The sequence below is a fragment of the Gobius niger genome (genome assembly GCF_951799975.1).
Source record: "Gobius niger genome assembly, chromosome: 4".
In the NCBI taxonomy this organism is placed as follows: Eukaryota; Metazoa; Chordata; class Actinopteri; order Gobiiformes; family Gobiidae; genus Gobius; species Gobius niger.
In genome coordinates, this window is record NC_136855.1 from 20,906,063 (window position 1) to 20,929,640 (window position 23,578).

The 23,578-nt window shown below is 41.4% G+C and overlaps 2 protein-coding genes across 4 annotated transcripts; both read right to left on the bottom strand.

Annotated features, from left to right (window-relative positions):
• Window positions 1-131: 131 nt before the first annotated feature.
• Window positions 132-18,412, bottom strand: ahctf1 (AT hook containing transcription factor 1). 3 transcript variants are annotated; one of them, XM_079554558.1, is made up of 40 exons: window positions 18,273-18,412; window positions 16,720-16,846; window positions 16,491-16,641; window positions 16,278-16,380; window positions 15,940-16,120; window positions 15,147-15,354; window positions 14,962-15,078; window positions 14,793-14,877; window positions 14,565-14,715; window positions 14,354-14,486; window positions 14,083-14,264; window positions 13,948-14,009; window positions 13,724-13,852; window positions 13,571-13,661; window positions 13,405-13,494; window positions 12,427-12,567; window positions 12,240-12,344; window positions 12,062-12,158; window positions 11,859-11,982; window positions 11,730-11,786; window positions 11,506-11,652; window positions 11,203-11,393; window positions 10,833-10,977; window positions 10,622-10,753; window positions 10,391-10,538; window positions 10,155-10,305; window positions 9,989-10,093; window positions 9,754-9,895; window positions 9,445-9,657; window positions 8,757-9,372; window positions 8,494-8,670; window positions 7,515-7,611; window positions 6,601-6,725; window positions 6,250-6,524; window positions 3,129-5,231; window positions 2,703-2,937; window positions 2,470-2,622; window positions 2,297-2,391; window positions 1,201-1,277; window positions 132-1,113 (listed from the first exon to the last, which is right to left on the bottom strand). In XM_079554558.1, the coding sequence occupies exons 2-40, from the start codon at window positions 16,838-16,840 to the stop codon at window positions 915-917; spliced, it is 7,854 nt and encodes a 2,617-aa protein (XP_079410684.1). In that variant the 5' UTR covers window positions 16,841-16,846; window positions 18,273-18,412; the 3' UTR covers window positions 132-914. The 3 variants fall into 3 exon arrangements, with proteins under 3 accessions (XP_079410684.1, XP_079410685.1, XP_079410683.1); XM_079554559.1 differs by having other exon boundaries at window positions 2,703-2,907; window positions 18,185-18,406; XM_079554557.1 differs by having other exon boundaries at window positions 18,185-18,406.
• Window positions 18,413-20,581: 2,169 nt separating this feature from the next.
• LOC306962124 (PWWP domain-containing DNA repair factor 3B-like) lies at window positions 20,582-23,139 on the bottom strand. Its single transcript, XM_079555193.1, has 9 exons — window positions 23,079-23,139; window positions 22,929-23,005; window positions 22,802-22,862; window positions 22,648-22,723; window positions 22,527-22,577; window positions 22,204-22,439; window positions 21,042-21,263; window positions 20,869-20,957; window positions 20,582-20,788 (listed from the first exon to the last, which is right to left on the bottom strand). The coding sequence occupies exons 2-9, from the start codon at window positions 22,982-22,984 to the stop codon at window positions 20,743-20,745; spliced, it is 837 nt and encodes a 278-aa protein (XP_079411319.1). The 5' UTR covers window positions 22,985-23,005; window positions 23,079-23,139; the 3' UTR covers window positions 20,582-20,742.
• Window positions 23,140-23,578: the final 439 nt, after the last annotated feature.

Genomic DNA, 23,578 nt, shown 5'->3' on the forward strand with positions numbered 1-23,578 from the left:
GTCCAGTTACACAGACACAACAAAGACTTTCACTCACTGCACACAATTATAGCCTCTTTACATACGGACCATTGGATAAAGATAAAAACTACACAGATTTTCAGTTTCACATGTTTATCAAAGAGCAGTCATCAAAATACCATTTTACATACATTCATCAAAAATAGCGTGATATTTGCAAAGCCTTCAAGCATGTCCAACGTAAACATGTCCAAATGCGTTTATGCAGATATTAATTCACATTTTTTACTTTGTACAGTACAGTCCAATTTGCAGTGTACAAGAGTGCATTTTACAGATAATTACAGATTTAAGACTAAGATATGCTGTCCCATCAGAAAATAAAACCATTTGAAACTTCCAAACCATCATAATTGTTTAATTTATTCATTTATTGACTTTATTTGGAACATAGCAAAATACTATATACATTTTATTTGTAGGAAAGTTTTTTTTTCAGTGGATTGGCTGCTTTTTTCTAAAGTAGAAAAATAGCGCTCCTCAAAACAATAAAAACATAAAATTTGTGGATGTAAATAAAACCTCTTTTTCAGAGGTAATTTGTTTCATTTCTCTGATTGAAACAGAAAAGTACAACCTCAGATTGCATTTCCCTTTTGTAATTTTTTGCCCAGAGAAGCAGTTTAACATTTGCATATTGCCAACACAAAAGGGCTAATGTACACTAATCGGTTGAAATCAAGTTTGTAGGCGCGGGACATGCAAACTCTAAAAATAAAGTTCTCTTTACACAAGTGAACTGTCCCAAAAATATGTTCATGCCTTAGTAGCATTATTTTCATCCATTAGCAAAGAAAAGTATATTTACACATATATTCTGCTTTGACTTGACACCGATGAATGTCATCTTCAGGAGTCTACCTGAGGATTATGATTCACAGGTGGCCAGCCTCCTATAGTTTCTTCCTCCGTGTGACTGGTTTGGTTAAAACGGTGTCCATAATACGTTTGCGCCGAAGGTTCATGGTTGAAGTCGGGCCCTCTGCTTCTTTTGTTCTTTTCTGAGCCCGAGGAACAGGATCAGCTGGACTAGGCAGAGGGGTGAGAAGGTCCACCTCTGCTATCAATGCGGGCTCCCACGCTGCTTTAGATCTAAAATAAATATAAAGAAAAACATGTATGAATTGTGTTGCAAAATGTAACATTTTATCTGAAACAGTGACAACTAGCGAGTCATACCTTGTTGCTCTTTTGCTGTTTTTTCTGGTATGTGAGACCCCTGGTTCTTCAGCGTTATCTTCTGCAGACATTTCATCCTGCAGAGAAAACATTGCATTACTTTCCATTAGCATTTTTAAGGAGTTTGGCGTCTGGTCCTGGAAAATTCTCCTTCTGCATCGGATTCATTCTTCAAACAGTGCCACAGGGTAACCTGTCAACAGCGGATGACTCCACTCGCTCCTGTGCCCCAGCTAGATCCAGGATCTTGGCCAGGATTAGTCTCAAATCAACACACATTACAAATGCGCCACATGAGGGGCTCTACAGTTGGCTGTCACTCAAATGTGTGTCCCGTGACCGCAAGTTTACAGCGAAGAAATGGCGCTTGTTGTTTTGTTACTGAGCCGCTGAAGACACCTTTGAAATCACTTATGGAAATGAGGAGCAGAAACTATCACAAGGCTTTTCTTTTATCACGTCATGGACAACTCTTTGTCAAACTAAGCAGGAGTTTGGAACAAAAGTAGGATGAGCCTACCGACCTGACGCTGTGATAAGCGGCACTCCTCGGGTTAGTAAGAAGCTGTCACCGTGTTATTTTAGCTGTGCCTTGCTTCTGCATCATATTCATCACATGTGCCTGTCGTGCATGGGCACACTGCCGTTGCCGTAGTATACTATTCTGTAGCTACATCATTTCTCACCATGAGAAAACAAAACATGCTAATGATACATTTACCCCATAAAACTGGACATCCAATTATGGATAACAGTGCACTTAATGTTGTAAGCCAACAATGTTGCTTTCTAACCCGCCCACCCAGTCCCAAGGTTTTCTGTACATTTGAGGAACCCACCCGAATGCGCAGGTAGACCGTGGATTTCGTGTCGACCCACGCATCACTACTGCTGTGCATGTGTTGGCTCAACGGTGAAAAGTGCCAGGAGGAGCTCACCCAGATACAGGCAGAACATACAAACTCCACACGGAAAGGTTCTGGTCAGCCCAGGAAATAACCCCGGGACCTTGTTGCTTGTGAGAAGTGCTAGCTACTCAGCCACTACATTCTGAAAACTATAGTCAGTTTCCTCATACATCGTTTTGTTAACTCACCTGTTCAGCCACCGCATCAGCAGTGGAGACTTTCCTCCTGCTTCGGGTGACAGGAGCCGCCCGTTCACTGTGATGGGGAGACTCAGATCCCTTAGCTAAGACAAACACACAAATCCAGTTAGTTTATGTCCTCTAAATTATGATATGGTGTTTTACATGCGTTGAATGCACACCTGCATTTCTTCGTCGTGAAGGGGAATAAATGAAAGAGCTCTCGCCAGGACCAGATTTGTCCAAGTCAAAAGCCAAACTGTTCTCCATTGGAGGTCCAGGGTCCACCACAGACTTTGCGCGTCTCTTGCTGGTTCTTGTTATGGACCTAGAAACTATGGTTTCAAAATAAACAAAATGCTTGAGGTTAGAGTTTGAGGGAATTATGTTTGTTTTAAGTGCAGTCCCTACACACCATGTTGCTCTTTGTCATCCTGAAGCCTCTTGATGAGTGCGTCTGATACAGGGATCTCAGAGTCCACTTCTAAAGGATGGTGCAGTAAAGGCAGCTCGTCCTCAGGTTGATCCCATAGCTTTTTAGTTTTGGAAATGGCTTCTGCATCATTCAGTGGTTCAGGCTCGGACTGGTCTTGGCCTTTCGTTGCCCTTTTCTTCACACTCTGAGGAATTGAAACAGGCACCAGTTTTACCTGGATAGATGGTCATGGAAAAACTGATGAGGATGGGAAATGGAAAACTCATGGATGAAATTACAGTACAGAGGTATGCAAAAGTTTGAGCAAAGCCATCGATCTGAGTGCCCAAACCTTTGCATGTCACAGTGTTTGTTATATGACATGTGAGAATGTGACATGAAATGAACAGTTGAATAGACACTTACCTGTGGATAAACACTGAGAGTAATGCGGTTGGATTGTCGAGTTCTTCTCGCAGGACTGGGGGTCAAATGTTCCCTGTCATTTTCTTCTTCTTCTTCTTCTACAGGAGCAGGTAGCATTGGTTCAGCTTTAGATTTCTTGGAGATCTGTTTTGGAGGAGTCGGTCTGACTCGTTCCTCTTGTTCCTCCACCTCTTCAAGTATGTCTAATGGTTGTGAAGCTTCTGCGCTAGCGTTCGCTGTCCTACGACTGGACCTGCGAGGAGTGTTTGACTGTGCCGCCTTCCTTTTCGTGGGGGTTTTTCCTCGCCCAGAAGACTTTGTTACAGCATTAAAGTCATCTGCTTCTTGCTTTATCTCTGACTCAGTGTTGACTTCCTCCACCTCATTGCTGATCTGTATGCTGGTTCTTGTAGAAGACCTCTGTGAAGCTCGTCCTCTGCCTGGAGACAATGTCCTGGTTGTGCTGGACACAATGTTATCACACACTATTTCTGCTGTGTCCACTTTGTCTTCTTGTTCAGATTTTGGCTCCAATTCAACTTCAGGCTGAGACTCAGCCTTAGTTCTGCGAGTACTTCGTCTCGGTGTGCTAATAATATTTTCTTTAACTTGTTTGCTTCTTCTTGAACGACTCGGAGAGGTGGCGAATGCAGTGACTGCTTCTTGTTCAACTGCCTTCACTTGAACCTCGTTCTTCCCTTCTGCTGTGTCAAACGTCTCCTCAGACACAGGAGAGATAAAGGCGACCGCCCTGCTGGCTCTGATGGTCCTTAGAGATGGAGCATAAGGAGCTCTGCTCTTTCTACCTGAGCCTGGAGTCTCTAGAACTGGCTGATCGTCTGGCACAGCATCAACATGCTCTTCAAGTGCAACCACAAGCTCCTGTTTTTTTGTGTCATCTTCTATTGTCTCTTTTTTCTCCTCTCTCATTTCCATTTCCTCCTCTTGTTCCTTTGGAGCATCAACAGGGACTATGTCCTCCTGCTCTGCATGTATGGCCTCTGTGGTGGGCTTCAGTGCGTCTTCTTTAAGTAGCTCTTCTGGCTCAGTTGGTTTGTCAGAGGGTTCCGTTTCATCCTCTTCAACAACTGCATCTGCCGCTGTAGTAACTTGGATGTCTTTTTCATTGCACATATCGTGCACTGGTTCAGGTATCTCCTCTTCAGTTTGTATTTCTGCATTCTCATGCTCTACTTGTTCATTATTGTCGAAAATTGACTCTCCATTAGGCAACTCTTCATTTGACTCCACTGGGGTGTCCACCTCAAGGGATTCCAACTCTTTCTCTCCAGATTCTTCAAGGATTTCAGTGTCTGGCAAATCAACATTTTCCACAACCTCAACTTCAGGAATGGCCACAGGTTCTTCAGTTGACTCCTTTTCTTCCACAACCTCAGCTTCAGGAATGGCCACAGGTTCTTCAGTTGACTCCTCTTCTTCCACAACCTCAGCTTCAGGAATGGCCACAGGTTCTTCAGTTGACTCCTCTTCTTCCACAACCTCAGCTTCAGGAATGGCCACAGGTTCTTCAGTTGACTCCTCTTCTTCCACAACCTCAACCTCAGGAATGGCCACAGGTTCTTCAGTTGACTCCTTTTCATCTAAAACAACCTCAACCTCAGGAATGGCCATAGGTTCTTCAGTTGACTCCTTTTCTTCCACAACCTCAACCTCAGGAATGGCCACAGGTTCTTCAGTTGACTCCCTTTCTTCCACAACCTCAACCTCAGGAATGGCCACAGGTTCTTCCGTCAGATCCTTTACTTCAAACTGTAAGGCGTTAGTAGACAGAAGGTTATTCTCATATGGCTCTGGCTCTTTCTCCCAGTCTTCCTCCAAATCTAAAGTGAGCGAGAAGCTGCTCTGGCTCTCAGTTTTGAGGTCATTTGGCAACGCTGCTTGGAAAATCTCATTGGGTTCAGGGTCAGCAGCATTCACCAGGGCGTCCTGTCCCTCCACAAGCTCCAGAGGAACCAACAGAGTGGTAGAAGGTTTGAGCTCCACATATGCTGCGTCCTGGTCTTCTTCCTCATCTTGATCCATCTCTCCATCTGTACTCACTCGAACCATGACAACCTCCCCAACTGCATCTTCATCGGCTGTCTGTATGTACAAAAGAAAACGTTTTATTCATGTAAATGCCCTATGGGGTTAAGAGTTAAGGCCTATTCATACTCCACAAGACGCGAGAACTTTGTTCTCGCACCCAGAGCAGCTCCTGTTCGGCAGCTCTTGCTGACGCGTCAGCTCAGCAGAACTTTTTTCGGCAAGGCTGCGAGAACTCTGGCTGTGATTGGCTGGATTTTTAGTGGGCGGGGTTATTTTGGCGGAAGCGGGAAGCGAGAATCCAATGTTTACTACTTTACTAACACCGGTGCGGAAAACGGGAGACAACATGGATAGTTTTGAGGCACCGCTCGCAAATGGCAAAAAAGTCCTGGGGAGAAACACACGGACGTTTTGGGCGAAGACAAAGAAGAAACAGAAGAGCCTGGTGCTACCTGCGTGAAAGAGGCGAGTGATGAAGAAAAAAGTGGTTCAGGCTCGTGGACAGAGGGATACCAAGCTTGTAAACCTTAGACTTTCATCAAACACCGGGAAACGTCAAACAACATGTTCAATCAAGGTTCTTGGATGGACAACGCCTGTACTGAGAGCTACACAGGAAGCAAGCTTTCAACGTAAACGCTAACATTTTCTAACGTAATAAACCAGCGGGAGATGTGTGCTAAACATGAAGTCAATCTTCAAAATGTTTGTAATACTGTGACTGATACATTTTATAATAGTTTGAACTCAAATGGCTCGTTGCATTTCTGTAATTCCTTGATTGTTTTGGCTGCGGAAAAAGGGGGCGTGGCAGTTCGGCAGCAACACGCCTTATGGAGTATGAAATGTCAGAGCCCAGACGAACTTTGTTCTCGTTCTTTTTGCCTCAAGAAGAAGAACAAAGTTCCTGCGTCTTGTGGAGTATGAATAGGCCTTTAGGGATGAAATGAATTACAGGGATTTAACAAGGGGAAAACAACTAACAGAAGAATTTAGAGTTAAAAGTAATGTGAAACTGTCTGTACAGTGTTTTAGGTAAATTAGCTTTAAACAAACAAGCTGTCATTGTTACCTTCATCTCAGAGGAAAAGGCTTCTGCTTCCTGTTCGGACAAATTTGGCAAAAAGTGGGATTGTTCTTCTATTTCGAACTCTGCCGACTCAACTAGTGGTGGTGGTCTGCCCTGGATCTCTTCAATTATCTCCACCTCACTGCCCGAGTCTTCCTCTTCATCCTCATCCTCCTCCTCTTCCTCCTCAACATCATCAGACTCCTCTTCATCTTCATCATCTTCATCACCAGAGACTGGTCTCGAAAGCTCCTCACTGTCGTTGACACTGACAACGGCTTTGAAAACACAGAAGATAAACATGGATTAGTGCGTAGGAGACATAAAGTTAGAAGTCTGACTAGAGTTGCTCACAGTGAGAGTCTGTGCCTGTGGGCTCAGAGGAAGTTACGGAGGTGGTAGATTTCTGAGAGGTAAATGCTGGGGCAGTGCTGGCAGGAGCTTCTTCCTCCTCATCGTCGTCTTGATGGAACGACTCACTGGAAATAAATATAGATCAAAAGCTGCTAAAGCCACACAGTCAAATATGAAAATGATCAAAGACTTAAAAAATAAGTCATGAGCTTAGATTACAGCGTTCATAGTTGTAAGTACAGATGCACCGATCCAGCTTTTTTGCTTCCGATATTGGGGGTTTGATTATCTGTCGATATCCGATATTTACCGATACCGAGACACTTTCTTAAAAGTGTATTTCTCTGAGTGAAAATGTGATTGATCCTCTTATTTTCATAGTGAGATCAATCTTTGAGACACTATTTTTTCATCGTTCACATAAAGTGATCTGATCATTACTACTTGTGCATTACAAATATCTTGTATCAGTTATTCTTTAACAGCTTTCATGAACTTGGCCGCTCCAGTAGTGGCTGATTTTAGTTTATTAGAATACTTAAGGTATTTCTATCATAGTTTCTGACCCAGCCTTGTTAGTTGCCGTTAGCATTAGCATGCTCCCGTTAGCATGCTGCTAAAGCTAGCCACTGCATTTTGCTACAAGAATAATAATAATGCAAAATGTGTTAGCCAAGGTTAAAACTAACTCAGCGACTGAATTCTCCATGACATACAGCATGTCCATATTCACTTACATTTAGTTAGTGAAAGTTGTGTTTTTGAGAGCCAAAACTGGTATCGGTTCAGTATCGGATATTTGTCACTGATATCCAATATCATATTTTTTCCAGTATCAGCTCCGATATCTGCTACCAGTATCCGACTGGGGCATCACTAGTTGCAAGAGCATTTACCAAACTAGCCTTAAATACCTGATGGAGGTCCGAGGCAGCGAATGTATTCCTGAACGCGTCAGAGGGGAAGACAGATCATCCCCAAAGAGATGCCTCTGGACAAACTCTGTCAGATCTAGTGAATAAAAAAGGTTATTACAAATGACTTCTGTGATAGACTATAAACGATGACGAAAGAGGGCCCTCATTTATAAGCAAACAGAATGGTGTATATTTTGGTTTATTCTGTAGGTTACAAGTAGATAATGCAGGTATTCTGTAGAATGCCTATCTAAAAAAGCATATATTGGATCATATGCTGGGGTACATGTGAAACTTTGCGTATTACTCTAATCCTGCTGGACGCACAAGAGCTAAATGTGGCTAAAAACAAAGACATTTGAATGAGACACCCTGAAATATGAATGTATAAAAAGGCCTCACCTACATAAATTACAGCAAAATAGAGCATTTTTTCAACTGGGAAATTCAAAATGACTGCTTTTAACATATTAAATGTGCTATTTCTTTTTTGCTCAATGGGCAGATCATGAAATGTTTCATTTATAAAACAAAACCACATTAACCTGATATACAAGATGAATAAAAAATATTTATATAGGCCACAGCAATCAGTTGTAGCCCATACTTAACCTTCCTAACATATAACATGTACATTACTTTACAGGGATGGCTTTATAAGCGTGTTTCTCAACTTGCAGGGTCACTTTTCCGGGTCACTAGAAAACTAGTCTCCATGTTCATGAAATTGATAAAATGCTTTAGAATTATAAGCAGGGTATTCGGTGCACAATTATTTTGGTTTACAATATACTGAGGACAAAACTAATTTCACTCTAATAACAGTGTGATTCACGTGCAGTGTGGTGGTAAGTTGAAATCAGTGTACATGTATAGCACCACACACCCACGTTCAGAAGCGGCATTTTTTCATACACCTCGCATACACTCTGAAATGAGGGCCACTATGTTTTATCTTGAAGCTATTTTAATCAACCTGCTGAAGGCTCCACTTCTGGCTGTGGTTCATCTGTGGGGTCCGTGTCCTCAGATGGTTTTACAGCTTCAATCTCTGCAGCAGATTCAGTGATGCAGAACTGCTCATTCTGCACAGCAGGCTGATCGCAAACGTCTTCATCTGGGGAGTATGAATATTCAGTGACCTCATTACCACCTGAATAAAAACAAGCATTTTTACAGTGATAAAAATGAATGTGAAGTAACTGATAAAACATTTTAATTGGTACTGAACTCCTGTACCGTGAGTAGATGTGTCTTGCTCAGTCGCAGTCACAGCAGCTTCTTGTTCTGCGCACACTTTGATGAGAATCTCCTCATCCATGTTTTCAGCTGGCACGTCACCTTCATTTGTTGCTTCATGTGCAGAATTACTCTCCGCTGTATCTTCGTATTTGGCATCTTCCTCATGCTGCACAACAGGCTGCTCTTCTTCCTCAGGCACCTCCTGCTCATGATCAACTTGCTCACTAGTAAACATGGACTGAAGTGTTGCTTCTTGGTTTGGTGGTGCTTTGATGGTCACTATTCCATCATCATCGTCCTCATCCTTGTTCTTGTCTTGATCCTCTGCGAGAGGAGCATCGTAAAATTCTAAGGTTGTGTCAGTTGATCGGACAGACATTTCACTCGTTTCAAAACTTGAGACCAGCTGTGGTTTGGCATCTTCTGAATCTTCATGAATTGAGGGTGGATTGGATACACTCGGGTGGGGCGAGGGAATGCCCCCGTCAGGAGGTAATAACTGCGGCTCTTCCTTCTGCACATCCCCCTCTTCATGTGAAGACCAGGACTTACGAGTGGCTTTTGAAAGCAGAGCCCCTCGAGTCAAGAGGCTAATCTCGTCGTCAGCTGCCTCCTGAACACATTTCAGTATACATCATTTAAAGGCTTTCCAAGAAAATGTGTATTGTTTGAGGTGCGTTCTTACCCCATTGGTCCAATGAATGCTTTTCTCTACCTCAGGAGACTCCGCCTCTTCAATGAAGGTGATGCGGTTCTCCTTACGGAGTGGGGGCGTGATGGAGCGTCCCGGCGAGGCAGAGGGAGTGGCTACAGGAGTAGGTCTTAAACTGCTGCGCAAAATGGACTGGGGGGTAAAAGCTGCAAACACAGGACCTGAAGCAGCCAGAGCCCGAGCTCTCTGTGCAAAAATGAGTAAAAAAGAAGAAAAGCATTTTTAGATAATATGCCACATATTCAACCTAAATAGATAAATATGTTAAGACTGTATTTCTACCTTGACAACCTGTGGGGTTCGCAGTAAACTGAGCTCTGAAGCTTTGCTGATGCTTTTTGGTGAAACCCAACTGGGAGGCCTGGGGGGGCTCAAGAGAGACTGAGGCATTGGACAGGAGGGTTGTACCACCAGCTTCATCAGCCTGAATATGGGACATGAGAAGAGAAGCTCACACATACATGCTACACTAGAAATTAAACATTATTGAATCATGTGAGCAGTTAAAAGTTAAAACCTTGATTTTCGTTTTGCAGACATGGTGATTGGTGTCCCCAGAAAAGGTTCAGGAAGTGCAGAGCAAGGAGCTGGACCAGGACTTTTCAGTTCTGAGGCTTTTGGGCTACATAGAGATTTGATTAATAATCACTTGTTAAATAACATTGAATTAGCCTTGAGCTCACCTCTTGGATGGAGAAGACCGGGGAGAAACTCCTTTGCCAATCCAAACTTCTTCAATTTTGGTGAGAACATTATTGATAAAACCAGCCCTAGATATCACCTTCTCGTTGCCAGATCTCTTTGTGATGGTTGAAAGAGGCTGTGGCCGTGAGACTAGTTTGGAAAGTTAATGGGTTTATTAACATGCTTTGGTAGTTGGTACATGAGATAGAATAGCCGTAATTTAAATAGTTCGTACCTTCCTTGTGGATGATGTGCGGGTGTTGATAAGGTTTGGCACGTTCCGTAGCCAATTTTCTCTGAACTCTAGGCAAAACTTTGCCGTACTGATCAAGGATGGAGTTTCTTGTGTTCGATTGTTGTTTGAGTTTGGGATCTCTTTCATTCTGAATGAGAGATGCACATTCTTGGTCTTGTTTCAGTACCAACAATACATATAGCTGTGTTGTGTCTGCTTGAGCTAACTTACCACCAGATTCATTTTGAGAGTCTGGTTGAGCTGCAGGGCAGGTATGTAGTTGGCCTGCTGAAGGTAATGCACCATCAGAAGCTCCCTATTCTGCAACCCGCCAGTGCCTTGAAGAAACTTCTCCAAACCATCCTGTGAATCAGAATCATTTCATATTTATCCAAAAATACACAACAGTTGTACAAATGCATTTTGTTGTGAGGTGACATACCTGTTCAGAGAGACCTAAAGGCAATTTTAGGAGCTCTTTGATCAAGCCCAGTTCCTGACAAGTTTCATAGAGAAATCCCAAAAGCTCACTGATATTTAGACGATTTGAGTGCTGTCGTATCAGGGTCCACGCTTCTATAAGACATCTAAAATAAAAACAGACACTTGTTACAAGGTAGTGTAGAAGATTTAACTGAAAACTTCCATGTTCATTGATTTACAATTATCAAAACATTTAACATGATGTAAAACCTTTAATGGTGGACATTCTGAGCCTGAGGTATGGTATGTGTTCACAGACTTGTGCTTGTGTCTATGCAGCATTAGGTTATGTTGTTATGTTGATTGTAGTTCTTTTTAGCCATACAGACCTGTTGTGTAGAAGTACGGAAAGGCAGAGTTTTGCTTGTGAAGTGGAAGCAATGGGAGGTTTGGTGACGTGAAAGTATCTCAGTGCCTCAGTGTGTTGACCCTGACACATCAGCGCTTGCAGTATACGCTCATGCTGCCACTCAAACTGACACGGAGATGCGGCTGGATGTAAGAGCAGTTCAAAGGCACTCTAAAAGGCAACAAAACAAACCCGGTACATAGAAATTTATTGTGATGAAATGCACATGTAAAAAGAAATAGCAAGACTTAAGAGATCGGTAATAGATATTTGATGCATGTACCTGATGGTCATGATGGTCCAGCAGCCAGAGTCCTTGTATTAATTTGACCAGACCAATAGGAATTGCAAACGCTGTTGGGAAAGACTCCACTGATGCGCCCTCTTTATTTGAGAAGGCGTACATGACATCCAGCAAAAGATAAATGACCTACATACATTTGGTTAAGGCTCATATGGAAAGGAAAAAGAAATATGGAATGAAACAAAGTAAACTGATGAGGATACAATGGCATGTTTGGCAGCTTCATCAATATTGTCGAGAAGATAGATATCCAACAAAGCCTGCGGAACAAGGAATCATAGTTATGAACATCCATGTTGGATTTAGGGCTGTTAAATACAATTCCTTCATACGTGTAACGTTGGTGGTGGGTATCGTCCTGTTCCACCCTCATCCCTTCTCCAGAGGTTGACCAAGCGATCGCCACAATGGTCGACCAACCCATCAATCATAAGGCAGTCTGCACACCACTTGCCTCTGAAATGTTAATAGTTTTGACAATGTTTAATAAACCGACTCAAACATGCGTCATTGATATTGAACCAAATTGACGCACTTGGCCAGTCTGTTGAGCTCTTCCCTCCGAATGGTGTAATAGTTACTAATGACAGAATGACTGTAAAAAGGCCTGGAAATCTGAAGAGCATCTTCATCTGGCGGAGGCACAAACAATTTAAATAAATTGAGTAAAATCTGAACTATTTGGTCTTTTACTTTTAATATACAGTCATTACCTGATCCCTCAGGCAGAAGACCAGTGCGACAGAACCAGAGCACAACTTGAGCATACTTCGAAATGAGGCTGGACACCATATTCTTGTTCATGAGCCCCACCAGCCCTGTAAAACGTGACCAGGACGTTTTAGAAAAGGCTGGTAAAGCTTCATTTTTATTCATCTATTTTTCTCAACTGTTAAATACCTTTCTGCGTGAGTTCCTGAGCTTCACTGAGCAGACAATGGAAAATGGTGCTGAGGTTTGTGAGTAATCTTTGGCTGTGCTGAAGCAGTTGCATCGTCTGGGGGTCGGTAAAGTTTGAAGAACTGTCAAACAGTGGTGCACCTGCAAGAGAAAAACAATACATAAACATGTTGACAACAATTTGCATAACATAAATACCGTGATGTTCGAACTTATTGAGTGCACCTCAATATAAGCCGCATCGACTAAACTTTACAAGATTAAATTGAACATATATAAGCAGCAGTATTTGTCTATAAGCCGCAGGTGTCCACACACACACACACACACACAACTGAACACGCCATCAGCACACTGAAAATTGACTTTTTTTCTCACTGCATCGTCAAATATTCCAAGATTCCAAGAGAACCCAACCGACAACTACTTTACTTTTATAAAAGTGTGTTAAGAACTTAAAAGTTTATTAATTATATTATATTATTCTTTAAACCCGCGTGTGTTCAGACTAACGCGCTGCCTTGCAGCAACTCTTCCTGGCAGCATGGCCACTGTTAGAGCATCTGTGCACACAGTCCCCGGAGTTTCCCGGTGTTCAAAGCCACTCTGAATGTGGCAGACAGAGCAGGAACCGTAGTGAATCGCTCAAGGCTGACTTTTGATTAATTTAGCCGGCGCTTCGCTTGGTCCCTCCATAATATTTTAATAATTTTTTTGCACTTGAAGCTAAGTTATAGTCGCAGGCCGGCATCCTGCAGCTCCCGCCCCAGTAGTAAAAAACGCTGACAGAGCTAGAGTAAGCAATAGGCTTTGCAATCTGTCCGAGTTAATGTGCAGATGCTTGGGGTACATCCAAAAGGAACCGTGTGACACCTGCCGCTCTCTTTTTTGGGAGGGATTTGGAGCTGTTCTTGCACCCATTCATATAAAAGCACTTGTGTAGCGCAAAAGAATGAAGTGAAATGAAGTGAAACATACAGATGCCGTCAAGCTCCTCCTTTGTCTGAACAACTTTATTCCAGGCCCAGTCAAGAATGTAACGCAGGTTCAGAGCTGAACCTGGTTGCTCTGAAAGGCAGCAAGAAAATAATCATAGGTAACAACATTCACCATCATCCGTGTTCAAAAATCTAGGTTTTCTCACCCTCTGCAGTCCACTGTTTAATACAGCCAGTAATTAATCCCAAGGAGCTGGTTTCCACAGCTGTGCATAAAATTGCATCTAGCTGCTCCTCCTAAAAGCACATTTATAAATAAGGATAACAAAAACTATCAGAAAGAAATGGCGCCAGCTTACCTGAGACACGCTGGATGCCTGAGTGTCTGCCAGGCGGCTGGAAAGCAAGCCAGACATGAGGCAGCGAGAATAACTAGAGGAGATGACATCACTGGAACAGGGAGCAGCTTTCTTCAAGAAGCCCAGAGTCTGGTGTAAAGAAAAAAATAATAATAAAAAAAAAAGATGTACACATTCTGCATAGCACAGGATGGAAATAGCGCTGGGCAATTTTGAGAACCTACCTCTTTCTGATATCCAGAACAGGTAAGATGAACAATTCCAGTGTTGAGCAAACAGGTAGCATCTGGTAGGGAATACCAGTTTTAGATTAGTTATATTAAACATATATTTTCAATGGCTTTTATTTTGACACAAACCAAAGTTGTAAGTCGTGGGATTGAAGTATTGTTCGGGTGGAGGGCAGGTATAAGGCAAACCCCTGCTGAGGCTGCGGTCATTTACAACCACATCCAGAAGCACATGAGGAGCCACCATCTGCATCACCGCGTCCAGAGACCAGACGGCCAAATAAGGACAATTTTGCAACGACTCACCGGCTCTAACAAAACAAAGATAAAAATGCATTTCATATTGCTTTAAAGTTAATTAAAACGTATCCAAAACAAATCTATGTAAATCACACCATACCTTAAGGAATCTGGCATCTGTGCATGATACCAACGGTTGATGTCAAACACTCCAATGTAAGTGGCTGGGGTTCCTTGGCCATAAGCCCTAACTTGCCAACTAAAGATTGACACACTTGTGTCTGGTGATGCCACTAAAACAGAAAGCACAATTCATTACAACATGCATCTTTAAAATAACATAATATAATTACATTTAAAAACAAGTTTACCTTCGTTCATGCTGTCATCTCTGTCAAGATGAGGTCTGAATTTCTCAATGGTTTGACAACTGAGCAAGCGGGTATTTGTGGCCTGAGTCCTGAGAGGAAATGCTGTCCCACTCAGCTCCTGACTGTACCGCTCCTCACAGTATTCCAGGCCCTGAGCATCAGACAGTGAGAAATTATAATAAACACGACAGAGATGTACCACTGTGGTCAGATCCTGTATGCGCACACCTCATAAAGAATCTTTCCGGAGGCTGAACATTTTCGTTCACTGAAGGCCAACTGCAGCAGACGGAGACTGACCATATCCCCTTCACTTTGTCAGGAAGGAAATAGTATTGATTGAGTGCTTGTTCTGATTTGTTTAATGTTTTTTTTTTATTTAAGAAGTATGACTTACAGGTCTTGAGAGGATTGGACAGCCCAGAGGTAGCAGCAATTCCTGGGGTCATTTTCAGGCTCCTGGAAGGTGAATGCATTCACAGGAACCTTGCCACCATCTAACTGAGAATGGTATCTAAAAAAGAAAAAGTAAAATAGTAAGTAGCGGTTTATAAATGTATTTCCTGATAATTGTTTACTCACTCCTTCTTTAGAGTCTTCATGTTCCACAGATGGAAGTATCCATCTGAAAAACCTACAGCAAGTTGGTTTGTCCTCGGGATGTACTGTAAAGCAGTCGCTCCCACACCCGTGGCTCCATTTAACTGGAGGCACAGATGCCTGCCCTCTCTGCTGCTGACTTCTCTAAGCTTTGGAATCTCAGCCGGAGACTTGGTCACAACCTGCAGGTCTACAAAAAAAAAGTTTGTGTGCGTTTACTGTTTTTGTAATGAAAATTAGCGGTGTTCAACATATGATTAATCAAAAACATAAAATGCATTAATCATGGCTTAAGTAAGGCTTGAACAAAGAGCTGTGCATTACACCGTTTTAACAGAGAATAACACCATGGTGCAGCCATCTTTTTAATGTAACTGCACATTGTCCTTAAAATAAATTAGCTAAACTAAACTCTGCTGCCATGGTGTTCTAGGCTCCTCGTAGGTTTCCATGTAACCACATGGAAACCTAGTAGACTTTAATTAAAATGTAATAAGTGGCTTTAATTTCTAGGCCTACTTGTGATTTACTACTTATGCCCAAATGCTTAAAAGGGGAGCATTTACATCAGCCTATTATAGATAATCAGTATAATAATTACAATAGCTTTAGCTGCAATTAAACAGATTTCAAACGTATAATTAATCTCATTAATATAATTAACTAATTAACAGCACTAATAGCAATGTCAGGAAATTGGTTAACATAAAAATGAGCTTGTAAATAATGTGAGGTAACTCACAAAAATCCAGTAGTGCGTTTACAAGCTCCTTACCTGAGGCTTCAAGCTCATTTTGGTTGCACGAGAGATCATCGAGACAGAGATCCACCAACAGAACATGCCCAAGGTCAGTCCCAACTGCAGCGATGCCAAAGAACCAGCGCAAACTCTGATGCAGGTGCTGTGTCGAGGTACTTGCACCACCGTAGCTGACCAAAGGCTCAATAGCTGTGATCTACATGAAAAGACATTGGCAGGTACAGGTTAACTGAATATATAATATAAATAAATAATATTTATATTATAAATAATATAAATTTTAAATCATCGAAAGGCCTTGACCTAAGTCATGCATTGTTAATGTGAAATGTAGTTATTCATCGAAAACTCACCCTGCCAGGTATAACCACAGCTTTTACCACTCGTGACAGTCCCAAGTCGTACAAACACAGGACACTGCCTTCGGTCTCCTCCAAGCCAATAAGCAACCCAGATCTAAGCAGTCAACATATTCATACACAATATCACATTATTATAATAACTGTTCATGACATGCATTAAAAGTGTAATATTGAAAACAGAATTGAAGGGTTTCATAAGCTGACCTTTTTAACCAGCCAAAGTCTTTAGCAGCGAGGATGCAAGGTGGATGCTCCCCACCGCTACTAAACGTGTATGCAGACAGTCGTTCTCCAGTCACAGCATGGACAGCCTCCAGATGGGGCCCACAGGCCAACCAGCCAAGCCCACTGCGTCCTTTAAACAAAGATGAGTTACGCATTGCATTTCTCCATTGATGCATTAAGACATTCATTACTGTCCCGTGAAACATACCAACAGTGAATTTCCCCTGTAGGACAGAGTCCAGAGTGATTTCATCCTCTCCCAAAGCATTTATGGTTACTCCAGGGAAAGGCAGGAGGCTGCTGGTGACTTGAGCTGTCAGATCATGCATTGTGCACTAAAGTAAAAAAAACAGGTCATATTTATTTATTCAACTGTAACACATACTGTATCTAACAAGAGACACAGTCATCATGATATTTCAGTAGAAATACGTCACATAAGGCTTGTAATTAGAGACATATAAATGCATTCTTGCCTGTTTGAGCAGCCCAGCCAAAAAGGGGAAAGTTTGCTACTGTTTATTTCTCAAAACAAAGGAGGTCTTTCTTGTCAACACACAGTTGCACATACAGCTGTTACTGGCAGCTGATACTGTGTATGAACCATTACAAACGATACACAACATCATGGTTTTGTAAGGGGGTCATTCATTATACATAGTAACTGTTTAAAACATAGGTTCTTTCAGTGAAACTTGTAAAAAGAAAAAAAGGCTGTGTTTGGTTGTCAGAAATGTTGCACATTACTGCCCCTTGCGATGGCATTTGGGAACTGAGTGGATTCAAGTAAACTCCCGCGCAACAAGACTCACTGCACGGAGAGAGTGACACAGACATGTGTAATATGGAAACGGCTTACGTCGCAATAAACTATTTACTTTAGATCTTTCTGATGTTCAAGCAAACGTAGCCATTATGCGATCGACCAGTTTTACATTATTTATAGTAGATCCTTAGTGATTAGTTTTTGGTAACATGATGTGGCTCATTTAGCACAGATTGGCCAGAGTTTGTAGTGCAGTAAACAGACATTTCTATCACAGGAAACTGTGCAACTTTTAATCAGATTATCTGGTGAAACATTGATCTGACCATCATACACACAGCGACTCTGTTTAACAAGGTCACACAAAATAGGCATAGCTTCAGGATCTTAGCATATGCGAGAAACCAGTCCCAAGTAAACTTATAATAACTCCAATGTGAGCACATACAGTATGTGACACATGAGTTTAGATGAGGACATGGGGCTTTCAGCTCCGGCTCAGTGTTTAACGTGAAAGACTCTCTGAAGCTAACGTTAGCTTAACCACGCTAATGTAGAGCGAGTTGACTAATATAATACACGGACTCTTAAAAACCTCACACTACTGTGTGGATGTCAAGAACTTTAACACTATATTATTAATGCTATAGATTCTGCACCACTGCACTAGCCTAACAAATAGCACTACTTTGTGTAGCCTAATAGCCCATGCGAGCTAGCAACATAAACGTATGGATAGGATTATGGTAGCCCACACTGACGCTTAGCAACAAAATGACAATGAAACTTCATAAACCAACCACTCAACATTTGGGAGGTTTGAACATTACAGGTACGAGTGTTGACTCAATTTAGCGCCTTCAGGCAAGCGTAGTTTAAAACGTGATGCAATGTGCCGCTAGCCTACCTGTCTGATGATGTTGGCCACTTCAGCCACCAAGGTTTGTTTCTTCCAGGTGATAAATCCAACTTTCTATATCCTTGATCATAATCACCTCATTATCAAAGTCATCCAAAGCTTCTGGATGCTTCACTAGACAGAGACGCACGCGACACTCCCGCAGACTTCAAGCTGGAACGAGGATAAGCGCCATTTCCATCAAAACTGGGAACACCACAGGGCACGGCTTCTTCGCCAATCCCACTCTGCCCACAAAAGGATAGATGCCCCTAATGGCCGGGCAGAAACATTACAGACTTTATGTCTACTACAAAAAGGAACTTGTGGTATCAACCATAGATTTAATCATTAGTGTCCACCCACTATGGTTGGTCTTCATACCAACCTGTTTCACCCTTTTTTTTTTTTTTTTTATCGATAAGAGCTCCCATCTGTCCTCTGACTTCCAGTAACTGATAGGTACCATGCTTAAACACTAATTTTAACATTTCTATTTGGATTGAGGAACACAAACCTATGTATTCAGACTCTTTTCTCATAAAGTTAGATTTACATAGAGAATGACAAATTATCCACCAGTGTTTCCGAGTGGTTAGAAGGAACTGTGCAAAATGAAGTCCTTATGTCAAGCATCACAGTTCATGTCAGCATTACATCTACATTCCTTGATCTATATGCCAAAAATTCATTTTTTTTTTAATTGGCCAAATTTGACTCTATTCCTGTTGCAGTTGAGGCATTAGAGAAGCCTCAATTTTGCATAAAATATACATTTGAGCCCTTAACTTTCTGGATAAGAATATATGGTGACCTTTTTCTATAAAGTTTTCATGTCGCATGTAGTGTTTGGCCCCTAAGCCACATAACTGTAGACTGTCACACATCTGTGACAGCGCGCCCTCTGACCTCCACCATTCATCCCGGCCTATTGTACATTTTAGTGGTGGGGAAAACCTGAGTACACCACACAGACATGGGGAGAACATGCAAGCTCCATACAAAGGCCTCGACCGGGGATCGAACCCATGACCGTGCTAAACATTGGGCCACCGTGCCGACCAGTGTTGGGCAAATTACTTTAAAATTGTAACAAATTCTATATTAGTAGTTATAGCTTTAAACATTTAATATGTTTGTATTACATTGCTGTTTCATAAATGTAGCCGAGTTACACTACTTTGAGTTACTTTTGGCAAAATATGAACTATAAATAGTAATAATGCCACGAAGCAAAAGTGGAGTCAACAATTTCCTTTTCCTTCTTTATCCCCATTCTCTCATGTTTTGTTTTGACGACTTTTATGCTTAACTGCAGACTTACACCAGTGTCCAGCCTGATTTTGTGCTGAATTTTAGTGCATGTGTAACTTGAGTTACTTCAATTGTAATGACTAATATATTACCATCTTTTTTCCCCTCAGTAATATGTTGTATTCCTTAGTTAAAAAGTAATATATTTTTGTAACTCGCTACTTTTGTTATACGTTACCCCCAACACTGGTGCCGACAGATATTATATGGTGATGTTAGAGCGGGATGTCGTATAACCAAATGGTTGGTGGTTTGAGTCCCAGCTCCCACAGCTGAAGACTGTCATGGGTGAGACACTTCAGCCAGTATTAGACTTAGACAGTATTTACACTTAGTACAAATACTGTTTAAGTCTAATACTTTTCATAGCAAAGATTCATGACCAATAATGAAAATAAGGCACAGTCATTTTCTGTCAACACCTTGTTTGGACCTTTTTCAAATCACTGCCCTGGGGATTGTCGGCCTCGACCAATGTAAAATTTCACTCTCCTCCGACATCACTAACATCTCCATGGAGATGTTGACTAAGGCAATTAAATAGAAGGTCCTTGTCCAAATCAATTCTTTGATTATCCACAGCAAAAAATAGCTTTATGTGTGTCAAGCTGCTCATTAGGAGCAAGTTTTGCATTGGTAACAGTACAATGTTACGCCTTTGACACATGTCTATAATAAAAGGTCTGAGTGTTGTTTATTATCAATAAAAAATGTTACAGTAAAAATAAGCATGTACCCTTTTGTAAGAGTAGTCACATATGTGGCTTAAGTCAGTCAAAAAGGCTGAGTCCCGATGAAGCCGGTAGTCTAGTGATTAAGGATGTTGCAATGTCCATACAGATCACTTCCAATTCCAGTGTCATAGGTTCCAGTCCAACTGACAATTCGCTCTTCACCCTCTTTCATCATGAACTGGTCGATCCAATAATTAGTCTATAGGTTAAACATCCTGGAACTTATTTATAAAAAAAAAGCATGATGATAAAAGTATCAATAGCATCCTGGGGTGGGTAGTTCTCCGTTACATTTGGTATTTAGGCTACTCTACCCCATTCAGCTGGCATTATTTATAGATTTATTGCATATTAAAAAAAATGAATAATTTTAATGCATTTCAGCCTCATAATTGTGGATTGTTGATTCTTTACACAGCTTGAATATTTTTGAATGAAAAAATAAAAGGAACATTTCTGGATAAAAACATTTGACAAAAATGCAGTGCAAAAGCAGAAGCAAATGTTTTTTTTCCCTCTTCATTTCATCTGTTGTTCAATCATGAAGTCAAATTCTTGCCTTTCCCTAGAAATGACAAGTTGTGTTTTTTTTACATGAAAAGTTAAAATACATTTGATTAAACTTAGAAATGTTAGTAACCATACCTGTTGCTTAAACGTCGTCCTTCCAGATATTTTTCCTCCGCTTTTACTAGAGAGATGTTGTCTACTCCAGCGATGGCATGAATTAAGGCCTGTTAAGGGTTATAAACTTTAATTAAATTTACAACAAAAAAATTAAACCAAAAAAAAAGTACAGCCGACTGTCAGTTTCTTACCTCAGGTAGGAGGACGTCCAAGATAAATGGAACACGATCTATTGATATTAATTTCTCAGAGCAAGCGTCTGTCTCTGCAGCTTTTGTGTAAAGCTTATTTAAATACCGGTACACTTGGTCCAGCTGGTCATCATCCTCCAGGTAAATGTTCACTACCCGTCTCTTTCTGGCAGAAAAGAACAAACGAAGCCACTTGGACGACTGCTGGCCGCACATTAATGCCTATAAAAGATGATTGAAGAAGTTTTAATTTTACACTGCAAAACTCTTCAGCCATTATCAGTGATTCTGATGGATTGTTTTTGTGCGTGTACTAGGGCTGCAACTAACGCTTATGTTGCCAACTGATTAATCTGCAAATCATTTTCACTATTAATCATTTGGCTGTGAAAAGAGCATGAAAATTGATGCATAACATTGATGCATAGCGCCGGTTTTATTGAATCAATTCCCATCTCATGTTAAAGAACAGACACAGTCTCTACATTTAAAACTAGGCTCAAAAGATTCCTCTTGGAATTAGCTCATGGCCAGGTCAGATGGGTAAAGCTCTAACCACCAGCCTAAAGCAAAGCTGCCTTAGGAGTAACACAGCTGTGTGAAGTACAGTACATTGTGCCCTATCCACTAGCTCGGCTTACAGCATACTTTGTCTTTTAATTATGATACAATTTTATCTGTAGTCTGTTCATCACTATGCACATTGTGTCCCCCCCTGTCCCACTCCCCTCTTGGGAGAGGCCTGCGTTTCAGACGATTGGTCGTTAGTATCGCTGTCTTCTGCCCTATCCGCGGGGGAACCCCTGCCCTGCATAAAGGGACTGGACAACTATAACTGAAGCTCCAACTAGGACAGGACGTTCTTTCATGGTCTGGGCTGCGTCTGTGGGGGGGACTCCCATCAGCCCAGGGTCTATCTATAGCCTGTGTCCGTCCATGGGAATGGATCTCTCCTCCTGTGGTTCTCCCTGAGGTTTCTCTTTTCTCCCTCTAGGTTTAAGTTTTTCCTTGCCGTGTAAGACTAAGGGCAGAGGACATTACCTCTGATTATGCCTGGACACTACATTTGCCTGAACTCTACATCTCGTCTACGCCTTGTTCTTCTGTGAGGCAACTCCTGTTGTGATATTAAGCTATACAAAACAATTGATTGAAAACATACCACTAGATGCTCGTCCACCATGCCTTGTTTCACAATAAATTGCACCAATTTCTCATTTGCACGATTATGAGCAGCATGCGTCCGGTCTGGCAGTAGCCTCTTTAAATGTTTCATATCTTCTTCCTCATTAAAGCCGTCTTCAAGATCCTCAGCAGGCAATGACCCCTCCATCACAACATCATTGGCAAACGTCAGTCTTTCAGCATTGGCCTGGTATTTTCTTCTCACTGGATAGCCTGTATGATTGTTATAAATTTGAATAAGTTAAAAGGCTGAACATTTCTGTCTACACATGAATGTGCTTTGCATATAAAACAACCTACTTATATTGTGAGCATAATACTCAAGAAAGGACCCAGAAAATGATCCAATACCTGAACAACAAATAGTTAGTAATGCAGAAAAATGACCTTGACCTGAAACATACAACCAACTGTTGTCTACCTTTACGCATAATGTAGTCCTCTATGAGATCAATGGACCACTGGATGGCCACGTCATACTTTTCTTTGGCTTTACACTGCAACAAAGTGAGCAAAGAAAGAATGTGAGTTTCATGTGTCATGGTATAATAAAAAGTAACTGTGTTGAGACTTACTATAAACTCATCGAACTCTTCACATTCATATGGTTTCAGAGATCTCAGAGCCACTAGAAACCTTAAGCATATAACATTAATTAATTAAACGAACAGTATAACAATCTATACATTATACATTAGTTACCCTTTCTTTTGTTGAATCAGTTTGTCGTCAACAACCATAATACTGGCCCGTTTCATTTTGCGGTTCACACTTTTTACCTGTGTTGAACATATTAATCATTTACCAAATAAATGAACTGTCAATCACCGGTATACTACACATTTTGCTCACCAGGGCAGGCCAAAAGGGAAATTTCCGTAACTTATACCACACAAATCCCCCCTCTGTTATGGTTGATGATTCTGTGCGATTAAGAAAGACAAAACAGTCGAGGTGAAATATGGAATTTGTAAGAATATTTTTGAGTTCAATAACAATTCTTACTCGTCTCCGCCATTAAAAAACTTGGAAGATCTTCCTCTTCTTGACTCTCCTCATCCTCTGGGTAGGAGTCTCGTGCCTGTGGTTCCTCATGTAAACTAAGCTCTATCGACAGGTCTGATGATGGCAAAGACTCATCTTTTTTGTAATTGCAAAGCAGAACAAGCAAAGTCGCATGAGTACACTAGAGCATGTGTGCATATAACAGCAATCAAAACTATTGGCAAACACAGAGCACCAACTAAAAACAATAATTTACCTTTCTCGCCTGAACTTGAAATATCCAAATTTAATCTTGGTCTACATCGTTCCCTAAAACGTTCTTGTGCGTCCGTTTTTGTCTGAACACT

Excerpts from the sequence above, each read along its gene's own strand:
- ahctf1 (XM_079554558.1), bottom strand. The coding sequence starts at position 16,840 with ATGCATGATCTGACAGCTCAAGTCACCAGCAGCCTCCTGCCTTTCCCT. Across the intron at positions 14,878-14,961 it reads GTCCAATCCTCTCAAGACCT|TGAAGGGGATATGGTCAGTC; the intron begins GTAAGTCATACT and ends TTCCTGACAAAG. Across the intron at positions 14,716-14,792 it reads CCGGAAAGATTCTTTATGAG|GGCCTGGAATACTGTGAGGA; the intron begins GTGTGCGCATAC and ends TCTGATGCTCAG.
- LOC306962124 (XM_079555193.1), bottom strand. The coding sequence starts at position 22,984 with ATGAAACGGGCCAGTATTATGGTTGTTGACGACAAACTGATTCAACAA. Across the intron at positions 22,724-22,801 it reads AAGAGTTCGATGAGTTTATA|TGTAAAGCCAAAGAAAAGTA; the intron begins GTAAGTCTCAAC and ends ACTTTGTTGCAG. Across the intron at positions 22,578-22,647 it reads GGACTACATTATGCGTAAAG|GTATTGGATCATTTTCTGGG; the intron begins GTAGACAACAGT and ends TTTGTTGTTCAG.